Source organism: Nannobrachium achirus (assembly GCF_963921795.1).
Source record: "Nannobrachium achirus genome assembly, chromosome: 18".
Classification (NCBI taxonomy): Eukaryota; Metazoa; Chordata; class Actinopteri; order Myctophiformes; family Myctophidae; genus Nannobrachium; species Nannobrachium achirus.
In genome coordinates, this window is record NC_137825.1 from 24,328,585 (window position 1) to 24,343,750 (window position 15,166).

The 15,166-nt window shown below is 43.4% G+C and overlaps 1 protein-coding gene across 3 annotated transcripts in view; it reads left to right on the forward strand.

Annotated features, from left to right (window-relative positions):
• Positions 1-15,166, forward strand: part of ptprea (protein tyrosine phosphatase receptor type Ea) — a 130,266-nt gene that overhangs the window by 91,566 nt on the left and 23,534 nt on the right. For 2 of the 3 annotated variants that reach the window (XM_080747126.1, XM_080747127.1), the window contains exons 1-3: positions 8,630-8,707; positions 8,887-8,960; positions 13,863-13,999. In XM_080747126.1, the coding sequence (XP_080603252.1) occupies positions 8,676-8,707; positions 8,887-8,960; positions 13,863-13,999 (243 nt within the window). In that variant the 5' untranslated portion in view covers positions 8,630-8,675. Of the gene's footprint in view, positions 1-4,792; positions 4,871-7,113; positions 7,211-8,629; positions 8,708-8,886; positions 8,961-13,862; positions 14,000-15,166 lie in introns of those variants that run through there. The other variant, XM_080747128.1, reaches the window with a different exon arrangement.

A 15,166-nucleotide genomic window follows, 5' to 3' on the forward strand; every position in this document is an offset into this window, starting at 1 on the left:
CCTTGCAGAGACTATACAGTAAGTGCTAAGTCTGCTATTCTTCGGCACAGAGTCACAGTGTACAGATAGATGCCTTGCAGTGGCTGTCGGCGGCGCTCAGTGTTATACTTGTGAATGCAAATGGCTCGTTCCTTTCATTTATTTATTTATTTTTAAACACTACAAGGCCTATTTGTGTTGAGATATCACTTGCTTATTTAAGAGGAAACGAAGGCGAGCCCCGGCGCTGCTCAGAATCAATGGGAGAAGACCCTCTCTGAATGCTCAAACAGCGGAATCGATGGGCGGGAGACCCCCACCCCCATATCTCCCGCTCTCTCTCTCTCTCTCTCTCTCTCTCATTTCCCCTCCTTTGAGATTTTTCTTTTCTAGCTGCGGAGTAAATGAGAGAACGATTGCATTCATCCAACCTGAGAGTCTTGGCGGGTGGCTGAAAATATGGGGGCTTAGGATATCGTTGTTGTTGGGTGAAAACCTTGTATGTCCAAAACCGTTTGTGTTGTATTTATCATTTTTTAAATGATTTACTAGTGAAAACAGACGATCTACAAGCACACAACGCCTTGCACCGCGAGGCGTTGTGTGCTTGTAGATCTGCTGTTTTCACTACTTTTGTGCGACGGCCTTGTGTGATGAAGCAGGGCTTTGCTTTGCGAAAAAAAAAATACAAATTTGAAACTTGGAGATACAAGGTTTCTGCCCCACAGCGACGATATGTGTGTGTGTGTGTGTGTGTGTACGGTATGTGTGTGTGAGAGCACACGCATGCGTACATGCATCTATGTGTCCCTACATGTGTGGCAACACGTTTAGCCTGCGCACACATCTCGCGCGTGTGTGTGTGCACCCACCCACCCACCCATGCAAGTATGTGTGCACACACATGTTAATATGTGTGGTATGCGTGTGCCCGCCCACATAATATGTGCATTGCGTGTGTACTATGTCTATGGGTGTATGCTTTCCCATCAATGCATGGTCAGTATGTGTGGTTGTGCATTGCGTGTGTGTGTGTGCGTATATGCCTGGACTGTGTGCCTGCCCTGCATTCGTGCGCTTACGTATCTGATGTTTGTGTATGGCTGTGTTCTGATGTGTGCGTGCTTGCATGCACAGTGTACTGTATGTGCAGCACATGTGTTGCAGGTTGGTGACATCAGGGAGTGGAGAGCGAGCCATGTGATCTCATTGATCTGTCCCATCTATACTGTTGGATCAGTGTCAGATAGCCATTACACACACACCCACATCTGCTCCTCCCGTGTGTGTGTGTGTGTGTGTGTGTGTGTGTGTGTGTGTGTGTGTGTGTGTGTGTGTGTGTGTGTGTGTGTGTGTGTGTGTGTGTGTGTGTGTGTGTGTGTGTGTGTGTGTGTGTGTGTGTGCGTGTGTGCGTGTGCATTCACATGCACACATAGACATCAAAGGGGGCTTGAGCCCCTGCCATTTTATCCATCTGTAAAAAGTGCCCTCTCCAGACCATGAATACAGTTTTTACTATGGTGATAGAAATGCAAATGCCCTCTTTCCATGCCATACCTGAATGCAGCATTAAAGAGAATTGCCTCGTCCACTCCAAACTCTCCTGAACTTGGATGCAGCATCTTAGGTTGAAATCAAGAAATTTGTAGAAATCAAGCATCGAAAATAGCCGACATCCAAGCTCACAACGTGTCGCGCTGCGACGCGTTGTGAGCTTGGAGGTTTGCTATTTTCGATGTTTTCACCAAAAGGCCCTTTTAGAGATTTCAGCCCCTGCCTCTCTAAGATTCTCTGCACGTCCTTGCTCCCGTGTGCGTGCGTGCGTGTGTGTGTGTGTGTGTGTGTGTGTGTGTGTGTGTGTGTGTGTGTGTGTGTGTGTGTGTGTGTGTGTGTGTGTGTGTGTGTGTGTGTGTGTGTGTGTGTGTGTGTGTGTGTGTGTGTGTGTGTTCTGCAAGTTGTATAGAATTTGAGAAATAGGCATTGTGAGGTGCATTTCCCTTTCCTGCTTCTCACAAGAGCTTTTCGCCCCTTAGGGCGTCTTACTGGTTTATTGTTGAAAATGTATATTTAGCGTAGAGGCTTACAATTAGGAAAAGATTCAGGTTGGGCTTCTGGTTAGGATTAGGCATTTAGAGGTTAGATTTAACCTCTAGGGGGTTTAGATGTGAAGATAGCTGATCTACAAGCTCAAAACGCAGCGCAGTACAACACAGTTTTGAGCTTGTAGATCGGCTATTTCCGCATGCCCACCAACGTATGTCAAATAGGGCTTAAGTGGTTAAGAGCATAGGATTGTTGATAAAAAAGCGCTGTTATCAGCAGATGAAAACAAACAAGCTGAGGCTGCATAAGGTCAGTAATAAGTGACACACAGTACGCTTAGAGAGATGCATGAACGCTGTATAGTGTGGGAGGATATTGATATTAATGTTGTTTGTAATCCGCCTGTTGTAATCCCATTGGGAATATTCCTTTCTTCCTCCCCCATCCACCACAACTAGGAGATGAAAACACTACGGTCGCTTTTGAATCCTCCGCAGACTGGATTTGATCTTTTTTTTTTTTTTTGAGGGGGAGATTGTCTTCTCAATGGAGCCTTGTGAAGGCAGGGTCTGGGTGCTGCATGGGTTCATGTTGTTAGAGTATTCTGCCATCTTGTGGCTGTTGGGGAGCATTACAGTGTGGTGATGATTGACAGGAGGCTACCACAGTGGTTATCCAACCCTTGTTTAAGGGTAATTCAAGGGTCATTTTGGGTTTGTTAGATGTCAAACAGCAGTGAATATATGAATGAATGTATGTACAGATTCTCAATAGTGTATATGAATGAATATTGTACTTCAGACTACCAACAGTGAATATGTTATGTTTGTTTGAATATGTTTTTTATATGTTGAGTTTTACATAGTTCTGACAGGAAGAGACAAAAGCATGCATGATTTTGTCATAGACCAGTTGCCAGTGGTTCTCAACCTGTGGTTGAAGGGGGTCCCCACATGATTCTTTGGGGGGCTCGTAGATCTGCTATTATCACAATATTTAGTGAGGCATTGTGAGCTTGTAGATCTGCTATTTTAAAGGGGCGGCATAGCTGAATGGTTAGGAAGCCCGCCTGGGGAACCAGAGCCCGTGGTTATCTCAGCTTAATGTCGATGTGTCCCTGAGCAAGACTCCTGAGCAAGACTCCCCCCCCCCACTGCCCCCCCCCCCCTCTCTCTCTGCAAATCTGGTTTATTGGCTAAATTCACAAACTGACAACTGAATGAAATAAATAAATCACACAAGAACAGTGTAAATAGCTCAAAAGTAACATTTGTTGTATTTTTTTCCAAATTCAATGCTAAATGCCACTTTCAACGCCACTTTCACTTTCAATTATTCACTAATTACACCTGAAAACATCTTTAATCAACTGCAATCGACTAATCAAGGGCTTAAATAGTTGCATCAGATGTGCAATCTGGCCTGACTAGAAGTGTGCTGACTTGTTGACTGTGATTAGAGCAGTTAGAAACATGGCTAAGTTTAAGGAATGGTCAGAAAAGTTCAGAGAAGAGATTATTGCTTTGTAAAAAAAAAAAAAGGAAAAGGATATAAAACAATTGTAAAGACACTGAATGTTCCAAAAAGTATAGTTTTGAGCATAATTGACAAGTTCTAAGTCAAAGGAACAGTGGTTACACAAATGAATAATTTCGAGCACAACTGTAGAATGCAGGGTCTTCAAGTTCTCATACATGTGGGGGGTCCAGCTTGGTTGTTGTGGAGTGGAGCCTGATGATGGCTTCTGGCAACGAAAAGGACGTGTGTCATCATTACATGTGTGACGCGCTGTGTGGTGGACGTGTGTCACCGTGCCCTCATCATGCAGGAAATGGGAAGTGTAACACCCTGGAGGGTGTGGAGCAGAGGACAACAGCCTTGTCATGATGACGGGCCACGCTGGAAGTCACTGGCGGCACCAGCACGTCATTGTTATGTGCTGCACTGCGTAATCCTCGCTGTTGATTTCCACTGCTCCAAGTTGGCACCCAAAGCCACTTCCACCCTATTTTACCGTCAAAAATAGCAGATCTGCCGCGTGTCACTCCCCGTCTCTCCCCCATTTCTTGTCAGTCTACTGTCCTATCAATAAAGACATAAAAGCCCCAAAAACTAAAAAAAAACAGATCTGCAAGGTCAAAACACCTCACGTTGTTGCGACGTGTTGTGAGCTTGTAGATTGGCTCTTTTTTTTAGTTAATTTTTTTTTTTTTATATGCATATAATAGAGTGTAAGAAACTCTGAGATACTCCATTTAGACCTGAGACCTGAGTTTTCTGAAAAACAATATATTTATTGAATATTCGATATTTATTCAAAAATAAGTATGTTGCTATATATACAGGGTTCCCATTCAAATTGGGTAAACTCTCAAATGTGACCATTTTTAAACGAACGCTGTGAATTTTGCAGAGTGGTGGTGACCAGGCAATCCTCGCCTCCATCGTCTCATCCGGCCTGGAAGCTTGAAAACTCCCCTATAGTTCTCATCACAACAACAACACGCGGTAAAATGTGATCGCTGCCCCGCTAACTTTTTGCACCGCCAAGCACATTCCCCGCGGGCGCGATCATGGCAAATAAAGAAACAACGCCTCAGATCCCATCAGTAGCCTTTTTGTGTGGCTTGAAAACAAGTACGCTAATCATCCAATTTCCATGTTTTTCTCCTTGAATGTTCACATTGTAACAGCGTCGTCTGGGTGGTAAATCTAATATCCCTCTTCGTTCTGTGTGTGTGTGTTTTTTTGTCTTTCTTTCTCCCCGCAGTCACAATGGTCCCAGTTTTGTTTTTGGTGGCAACCACGATAACACCGAATAACTCCACCAATGGAAACCACACCAGAGGTAAGAAACAGTGGTGATTCAGCTGAAAGCATGTGAGGCTGAACAACATGCAAACAACAGCACAATCCAATTGGCACCCGCTGCAGTCAACAGCCGTCGTCCCCCGTCTACCCAGGGGCGTCACGGGGGGGGGGAGTGGGACTGAGTTATTGGGCCCACGGTGGAGGGGCCTATTAGCTATTGAAAAATAGCAGATATACAAGTGCCGCGCTGCAAGCTTATAGATCTGCTACTTTTAAGCGAACATTCACTCAAATTTAGCTTCTGGGGGTCCCTAGAACTAAATATTTTGAGATGGGGATCTGTGGCCAAATACAGGGGGTCCTTCACATGAAAATATTTGAGCACCACTGACATAGAAACATAGGTTTTTAAAAGACTAGAAGGATTTGAAATATTCAGACTCCGCACAAATTTTCACGATTTTTCAAAAATTGCAGATCTACAAGCTCTGTGAGCTTGTATATCTTCTATTTTTCAATAGTTAAAGCACAAAATGTGAGTGAATCCTTGTACCCAGGGCCCAGAATTTGGTGCGACACCCCTGTTCCCCCGTCTACCCCTCCCCCCTCCCAAGATATGATTATTGTTTGTCAGCTGCATGCTTGTGCTTGATAATGGCCTCCCCTCCAGACTTGTTATTACTGGGATCGCGACGAAGCCCGGGCAAACTCTGGACGGTAATTTACAGCTTACTGTGGCTTATAAACACGGCTAAACCGCTGGGCTGCCAGAGGCGGCCCTCCTCGGACGAGGCTCCCCTGCCTCCTCGGAGCCCTCTCTCATTTTCTCCTAAGACTTATTGGCGGCTTGAAACGAGTGTGGCCCCTGATGCTTATCTCTGCAGACAAAATACTGCTACAGGAGCGCCAGTTATTAAATCAGGAAAACCCTGGTTGTTGCTGTGACCAGCAGCCGTGGCCGTATAATTCAACGCCTCGTTCATGTGGGACTCGACACAGAGCATGTGTGTAAACAAGCTTATTATACGCAGATAAATCGACCCTCACGGGTCAAATCTTTACGCTTTCGGACTCGTAGGTCTGGGTGCAATAACTGCAATACCGCCGTACCGCGGTTGTGTAATGGATACCGCGGTGTCGAGTTCAAAACCGCGATTATTTTTATAACTAAAGATATTATTTAAAAACACTTTTTAGCTTAAGTGGATGACACCAGAAGAACTTTGACGAGAGTTATCGTGCTGCTGCTGCTGCTGGGTGTGAACTTGCCTTAAGGCCAGTCCACACCAATGCAACCAGTCACAACTCTTTGCAACAAATTTTTTGCAAAGAGTATATGGTTGTAAGTAGTTGCATGCAACAATTTTAAAACTGTTGCATGCAACTACTTGCAACCATATCCCCAATGGCTGTTGCAAGACGTTTCATTTGTGCAGTCTAGACTGGGTGCAATAACTGCAATACAACCTTTGTGCGATACCGTCATACCGTCTGTAAACAGTGACTTATTGTTATTACCGCGATAACTAAAAAATCCATACCGCTCCAGCCCTATTTCGGAGATGAAAGAACACTTGTGGTTTTGCCGTGTACCTGTACACATAACCACGTGTGAATGTTTAGATAATCTTATAGCAAGTAGTCTTGGGAAACAACAGCCCCACACCCCCTGGACATGACGCTAGTACCGTATGTCACAGGGACTTACTGTACGCCCAACCCAACGCTTGATAATCATATACAGCAGTGGTTCACAAAGTCCAGGGAGCGTCCAACCGGACCCTCACAAGTCTGTAGCTTTTAGAGTGTACGAATGGAATCGAGCGGTGGCCGTACTATTAAGCAACATTTTCTATAAGCCACGATTTGGAACTTTTTTTCTGGAATAGAATAGTATCCTGCTGCGCCATATCTAAAGGCCATAGGCACCAATGCCACTAGTCGCAAACTCCTTGCAACAAAACAGCTTCAAGGCCACTCCACACCAAAGCAAACTCCTTGCAACTGCCATTGGGGATAACGGTTGCAAGTAGATGCATGTTGCAAGGAATTGCATTGGTGTGGACTGGCCTTTTTTAAAGAGAATAAAATAAATAAAAAAGTTTAGAGCACTACTCTACAGGCATTACAAACAAACACATATCTCACAGTCAGCCTTGGCCCTTGGGTCACCCATGGTCCGGGCCATGCACGCCGGCCTCTTTTCCTCTTCCCCTTAACGTTGAACTGTTGCTCCCTGACCCTCTTGCCTTGTGCCTGTGCCTGTGGTTGCTTCCTCAGAAGACGCCCGCTCGTCCAACCCCCACATCCTGCCCACCGTGCTGGTGCTCTCCATACTGCTGCTCTTCATCGCGCTGCTGGCCTGGTACTTCCTCAGGTAAGAAGACCATGGAAGTTCTCAGTCCTGGGGACTGATTTCAGTCTTGAGGATTCCATAGGGTCTATTTCCGAGATCAGTGCAGATCCGCAAAAAAAATAATAAGGGGGAGGTGTTGCGATGGCCGCGGCGTGAATCAGAAAGTTGTCAAAACGCTAGTCAAGTGATTTCCAAACTACAAAGCAGTTATAATTTCAAGATATGAGTTTTTGAATTGGCCAAACTAGCATAGAATACAACAGAACTTCAGAAGATACTTCTATAAAATGAAGCATGGATTGGCATACACACATTCCGCGAAGGCAGTTCAGAACTACAGGGAAACACCCCAAATATTGGTGTGCACTGCGCGCGCCATGTTTCAAAGATCACATTTGGGACATGACCTGAAAATAAATTTCAGTATTGAGATTTTTTGGGGCTTTAACCCCTGAGACCCCCTGTTTCAGTGTTTCTCAGATTATTAGGGGCCACACAGACCGCAAATACACTAACTCTTGAGAGTGTACAAGAGGAACCAAATGGGCCTGTAAGGGTCCATTTGGTTCCTCTTGTATACTCTCAGAGTACAAATCTCAGAGTGCAAATATCAAGTCTTCTGGAGGTCCCTGGAACAAAGCATTTTGAGATGGGAGTCCGCGGGCCAATTACATATCATTTTGGAGGTCCTTGACATTAAAAGGTTTCAGCACCGCTGATATAGCGACATGGGTTTTTCAGAAAACTTTTTGGATTTCACATCATAACTATGACAATGGCAATGGTTAACAATATAGTTGTAGTTATAGTGCTTGTGGGGTGAACGACCCTTGCGGCTGTCGTGTGCCAAAAATAGCCCGATCTACAAGCTCACAACAGGGTAGTTGCGCCACGCATTGTGAGCTTGCAGATCGGCTATTTTTGGAAACTCAGGTTCAACTCCGGCTTTTAAAGGCTGGATTTAGACTGCAGTCAAATCTAGCCTGAATCAGATCTGTGTCACATCCAGATTGGAATCTGATTTGTTACATGTGAACATGTGACCATTTAAACCAATCAGATTCCAATCTGGATGTGGCTCAGATCTGATTCAGGCTACATTTGATTTGACTGCAGTCTAAATTCAGTCTTCGATAAAACCTCTCTGCCTCGCCCTCACCCGCCTCACCTATGGACCCTAGCTGACTGGCAGATTGCCAGGAGCCTGGCGGAGAGGGGCGGAGCCTGGCTCATGACAGCACTTCCTCCTTTAGTCATGGAGGGCGGCGACCGTGCAGGAAGCCCTGCTCGCTAACTCGTGCTTGTTGCTCTTAACTGAAAGTGCAGGCAGTTAAGGAAAGGCAGAGGCAGAGGCAGGCAAGCACACACCCACTCCCACACACACACACACACGCACACACACCCACAGCAAAGCAGAGAGTGGAGAGGCAAATTCTGTAACATATTGGGACTTGCGTAGGTGCGCCGCGTTCCACTACTTCAGCTAATGAGAAAGAGCAGCTTCTCAAGCTTCAGATGGTAAGAGAGATTAACTGGTTTGAGCATTGAATAATAGCCCAAAACATCATGTTTGGAGGTGGACATGTCTGGGGGGAGGTTTGTTAGAGTGTTTTGTTTTAGTGTTATGTTATTTTTTTTTTTATTCTTTTTATTTTAAGTTTCTCTCTGTGTTCAAATCATCTTCTCTCCACCGGCAGGTTAAGAAACCAGAGGAAAGCTGTTGTCACAACAGTCGACAAGAAGATACCGAATGGCATCCTGGAAGAACAAGGTAACACTGTTGTGTGGTCTGTTTCGCTAGGAGACGGAGAGACAGATGGATTGACAGACAGACAGACAGGCAGGCAAAGAGACTTAGCTGAATAGAGTGAGACGGAGTCAGGCTGACAAGCAGCTATGACAAGTATACGAAACATGCAGATGGCAACGGACGTGTCAGGTGGGGAGAGAATAGAAGACAAGACCGAGAGAGAGTATATATGTGGTGGTATCTGTGGTTTTTATTGTGACTCACAATGCTCTGAACAGGATTTCCCACCAGTGTTTTTCTTTTGCAGTATCATTGACTTCCTGGGGCTAATAGAGACTGAAAACATAATACTATAATAGCTTTGTTTCAGTGGCTACCGTTATCACGTCCAATGCACTTTTGGCGCTACGTGTCGTATGTTCTTTGAAAGAGACCAGTGGTTCCCAAAAGTGGAGTCCTTGAGGGGGTTCCGGGGGATCCCCAGCAAAATGGTCGATGGTTAGGAACCAAATGGAACCAAATGGACCTGAGTGGGCTGTAACTCAGTGTACAAATTGAACCAAATGGACCCGCAATGGTACTTTTGGTTCCAATTGTACACTGTCAGAGTTATTCTGCCCTACAAAGCAAAGAGCAGTAACTAAGAAGAAGACACTGAAAAATGTGTTTCAACATATAAATGATATTACACTAATTGTATACCTGTTCTCGAGGAAGTTGTTTATCCCCCAAAGTCACAAAGTCTTAATTTGACCTGGCATACACAAATTAAGTTGGTGTGTCACCTTGGCTTTGTGGGGCAGAATGGGTGTCCTTGAAATTAAAAAAAACATTGAGTTGGTGTCCTGTTATAACCCAGCATGCATTGTGTTAAACAGTTTACCTTCCAAGAGCCAATTCACTTGATGTACGATGACAGCTATTGGTCTTAGGACTTATGCGAGTTCCTTAAGGAAGTGCTGCATGTCTCTTATCTACCAAAACAATGGAGAACGTAGAGCAAAGTTCCCACTGCTTTTTTTTCTTTTTTTTGCTCTTACATTTCTCCGATTGGGATCTGAGTAGGATATGGGCTTTACTTGGGAAACACTAGAACACACCCACACTAGCCGTAACAAACACGTTAACCGGATTTCAAGTTGCTGATTGAGCCTCTCTATTGCCTTTTTTTAAAGAGACATGAGAGCCTAGGCCAATTGTGTAAGTTTGTTTTCCTGTACAGGTTAAAAAGGTTAAAAACATGTCAGGTTTGACCTTATATCACACCGTTGATGTAAGCAACGCAGCTGCGGCTGAGAAAATTAACAATGTGTGTAAGGTGATACGCACATTATTAGGTAATAATGTGTGTTAGCTTTTAGGTGTGCCAGTAAGTGCAAGTATTGAGCAAGATAAAAGTATTGTCAATACTTGCACACTGGCATCTAAATCTATCACACCCCTTTATTTTCTAGGCTGCAGCTGTGTTGCTTACACATCACGGTTTACGACAGTATAAGGACAGCTCTTCTGTACGTTTACCCTTCTGTAGTTTTTTACCTGTACAAGAAAACAGGCTAGGGTTTCATGCCCTTTTAACCACTTGAACCGCAGCATCCATATTCTGGGGGGAATGTCTGCCAAATACAGCTGATCTACAAGCTAACAACGCATCACAACTTGGTGCGTTGTGAGTTGTAGATAAGCTATTTTTTGGCAAAGAGATTTGGAGTAGTGGTACAAGAGCAGTGCCAACTGAGGTCCAGTTTCCTACGTTGGAGCGTCTAAGTGTTTCAGCTTCAATTGGCTGAACGTTTCTGTTAAATATGCACGCGTCTTCCTCAATATATGATCTTAAAAATGATACATGACATGGAATGCCCTATTTTTCTTTGTTATTCAGACCGTTAGTAAGACAAAAGCCACCATCAGCAGTACTACAGTATGTGGAAGGGTTCCAATTTTCTTTGAATTCAACCAGTTGAGGAACTAGGCTGGTAATGGGCTTTCGTTCCAATGGATTCCATTTTTTTTAATTCAACCAGTTGAGGAAGTGGGCTGGTAATGGGCTTTTCGCTACCAGACTTTTGAATACAAATGTATGAAGGACAATCACTTTATCAATGTCAGGTTTTAGGACTGTTGTTTCAGAGTATGGTTTGGAAGTAATTTCACTCAAAAGTTCAATTTAAGTCATGTCATGAGAGTGTGCTATAATGCTATTGAAGATAGAAATGGTTCAGAATGTAATTTTACATACGACATACGAGAGTATGTCATTCCATATACCAAATGGCATATTTATCCATAGTATTATTATCCATAGTGTTATGCACAGTAAAATCGAGAGCGTCGATTTAACCCTGGGGGCTTTTGTTGTGTTGTGTTGTGTTGTAGAGGTTGGGAACAGCACAGAGACTCTGTCCATCACTGTACCATCAGGTCAGGTATACAGGGTGGAGGTATCAGGTCCCTCATGTTACTAACACAGGTCTTCAAATTCTGGGCTCTAACGACGCACGATGGCCTAGTGGGTGCTTACAAATACAGCAAAAAAGATATAAAGATATATATTTCTTCAGCATATACAGACAAAATCATTTTTATTCTTTTTAACATAATAGTAATTTAAAGGGATATTTCACTTAAAAAAAAAACTTTTGTAATGTTATCGTCTAATCAGGCCTTTGGGAACACCCTGAATAGTTTTTGAATTTCTTTATTCAGTATTTAGATACTGTATTTGATATTAATTTCCCCCCATTTTCCCCCTTCCAGGACCTTCCTATACAAACCCATTATAACTTCAAACTATAATAACATTTTTTAAATATCTAAATACTGAATTAAGAAATTCAAAAACTGTCCAGGGTGTTCATAAAAGCCTGATTAGACAATGAAATGACAAAAAGTTTTTTTGAAAGTGAAATATCCCTTTAATACAATTATACATAATACTAATTATAAATGTATATTACATCATATTTCTGGTGTCAAAAGGCATTATTTTAAAGTACAATCTTCTGGCCCGTTTCTGTACATGTGAAATATATATTTATATGAATGACATATTTTTTGCTGTATGGGTTACCAGGTATCCATTAAAGACTTGCAGCATGCTGTAAGTGGCCTTTCTTGTTATTACGGGCTCCCTAACAACCGGTGACGTTAAATGATGACCGATCTGACTGTCCCCAAAGGACACGTGTGTGTGTGTGTGTGTGTGTGTGTGTGTGTGTGTGTGTGTGTGTGTGTGTGTGTGTGTGTGTGTGTGTGTGTGTGTGTGTGTGTGTGTGTGTGTGTGTGTGTGTGTGTGTGTGTGTGTGTGTGTGTGTGTGTGTGTGCGCGTACGTGCGAGCGAGTGAGTGAGACTGTCCACAAAGTTGTGTGTGTCATTACTGAGGTGTAACCTATGGTGAGGTATCGTCGTCGTCCAACAGTGACATTAGAATCATGCCTTTCTGTTAACCACTGTTTTTGAGATGAACTGTTAATAATGGTCCAAAGGACAGTAGTGGTCAAACTGATTACCCTAAAACGCAACCCAATCTTACTGTAATGTACTACATGTGTTATGTTCCTAATGTACCAATTTACGTAAAGAATAACCAAAATTGTACTCACTGAACAACTATTAGATACACTGATTGTTTTCAGTTGAATCATCATTGATTGAAGTGTCACTTCAATGTCATGCTAATCATTTTTCTTCCTCACAAATCGATAAATGAGTTAGATCTTGATTGCTTCTGGCAAGGACAGCAAAGGATAGGATAGACATTATTGTCCCGAGAGGACATTTGTTACAAAAACAACATACAGTATCTGCAGTTAAACATAAAATGACAAGATGCGTACAATAATATAAAATACATAGAGATAACATGCAGTACAAGAGACTGCAAACAAATTGCACACTGCCCACTGTACAACACATAATGTACAACACATAATAGTGTGCAGTAAGATCAACTTAAAGGAGTAGTTCACCCCAAAATGACTTTTTTTCTGTTGATTACACACACCATGGAGACTTGAGTTCAATAATATTTTACTGTATTTGTCTCATTTCTAAGACCAAAACATGTTTTACCCCCATTGATTCCAGATGGGGACCCAAATGCATTTTGGTCCCCATCCGGAATCAGTGGGGGTAAATTTATTGTAATCAAATTATTGTCTTAGGAATACGATTGAAACCAAAAAGTATTATTGAACTCAAGTCTCCCTGGTGTGAGTAATCAATAGAAAAAAAGTCATTTTGGGGTGAACTACTCCTTTAACATTAAAAATGTGCACCTGTACAGTTAAAACACATTAGCATACTGTACAAGCAGCATTATGAGTTGTTTGGCACTGGCTAGCTTGTCATTAAGGGCTTTGATGTACAGGAAGACCCTCCTTCCATGCCGTTTCGCCCAGGCTATTTATAACTACACAGATTATAGTAAAACAGGAAGTATATTCTTTATGCCTTTATGCCTTGATATGCATCAAATAAAAAATGTGTATGAATGTATATTACTTTATGTAACTGCAATGTATTTTGAGGAGTTACCAAACTTCCATTCTAAGTTATAGGCTAGTTTTATTGCTAAAGCTTGGATAATTGGGAAGTCCATGGATATAACATGAGATCAGTTTATTTGATGCATATCAAGTACAGTATGAACTGAAGGCATACAGAATATTACACTCCATGTTTTACTATAATTTGTGAAGTTGTTCTTGAATAGCCAGGGCGAAACACCGCCAAAAGAGAGTCTTCCTTTGACGTCCAGGGGTACAAAGGAGTGCTTAAAGTGTTTCAGCTTGCACAGGGGCTACTCTGAAGCATCTACCTTAATGTGGTTCAGCCTGCACAGGGGGAACTCTGAAGCATCAGCCTCGGTGGAAGGAAGCTACTAATGTACGTTCCTCATTTTCGTTCTTCAACCTCCACAGAGCAACAGACGGTGGTCCTGTTGCCCAGGTCGCCCTCAGCCTCTAAGATCTACCTCCCCATCCCCGTGGAGCACCTGGAGGAGGAGTACCGGCTACGCTCCGCTGACGACGGCAAGCTCTTCAGAGAGGAGTACAACGTGAGTCTTATACTGTAGTTTCCCAGTATGACTTGGATCAGCTGGGATCGTGTCGCGGTGTATACATAAACACAATCGCTCTGCAAGTAAACTAAACACGGGCGATATTTACAACGATGACCACAATCCAGCTCTTACCGCCCGCAGGCGCGTTCACAAACGAGCACGCGTGAGAGAATTTCACGGGACCGTGCTGACTCGCCTCTCCACTCCTCAGCTTCCCCGCGCATCCCAAATAATCGCCCGCTTCTCATTGAAAATGTATTACTATGGTGCGTCAACCCCCCCCCCCACCCCACCCCGTCTGAAAGGCGCTTAACTCGTGTCATGATTTAAGCCTATATTGGATCAGATAACTGCGACTTGGGAGAGTCACTATACTCCCTTTAAGTTAAGTTGAATTACGTGAATTTTAAAGAGTGTTGCTTGATGGGTCATTTGGCAAGCATCACCAATTGTAAAATTCCCATTTGGATTTCACATACATACAATTTGACCCCACGGCTGTCGCATTATGGAAAGATATATTGCTGCCGGCCGGATGTTTCTCCGCTTGGAGCAGAAAGCAGAAGATTCCTATACCATGGGATCTCCCGTGTGCATATTTTTGTATTTGAGGAAACAAGATATAAATTACCATAGAATCCATGACACACACGCACAAAAATTCCCTTTTAGCTATTTCTGATAATAATTCAGGACCAGAGGTGATTGGAATGGAGCTTCAGGCTCATGACTCAGTCAGATCCAAGAAGTCATAACCGGGTGAACTCGTCCAGAGGGCAGCTCCGCTCGCTCGCTGCAGACAGAGGAAGTTGGAGTTCTCTAGGCTTCTAATGGGAGCTCTATTTAATGTAGGTAGCAGAGGAAGTGCCTATACCGACGCTGAACAAAGCCCTATATATACGGGACAATGCCTCGGGCGTCTGCTTTTCACTTTGCAAGGTGTTATGCAGTGGTGGGAAAAAGTACTGTCATTTGTTTACATAACGTTGTTGTCGGGTGAAAACCTTATGTCCAAAAATGATTTAAACTAGTGAAAACAAGCACGGCGTTGTGTCCTTGTAGATCAGCTGTTTCCACTACTTTTGTGCGACGGCCTTGTACGATGAAGCAGGGCTTTACTTTGCAAAAGAACGTACACATTTGAAACTTGGAGATACAAGG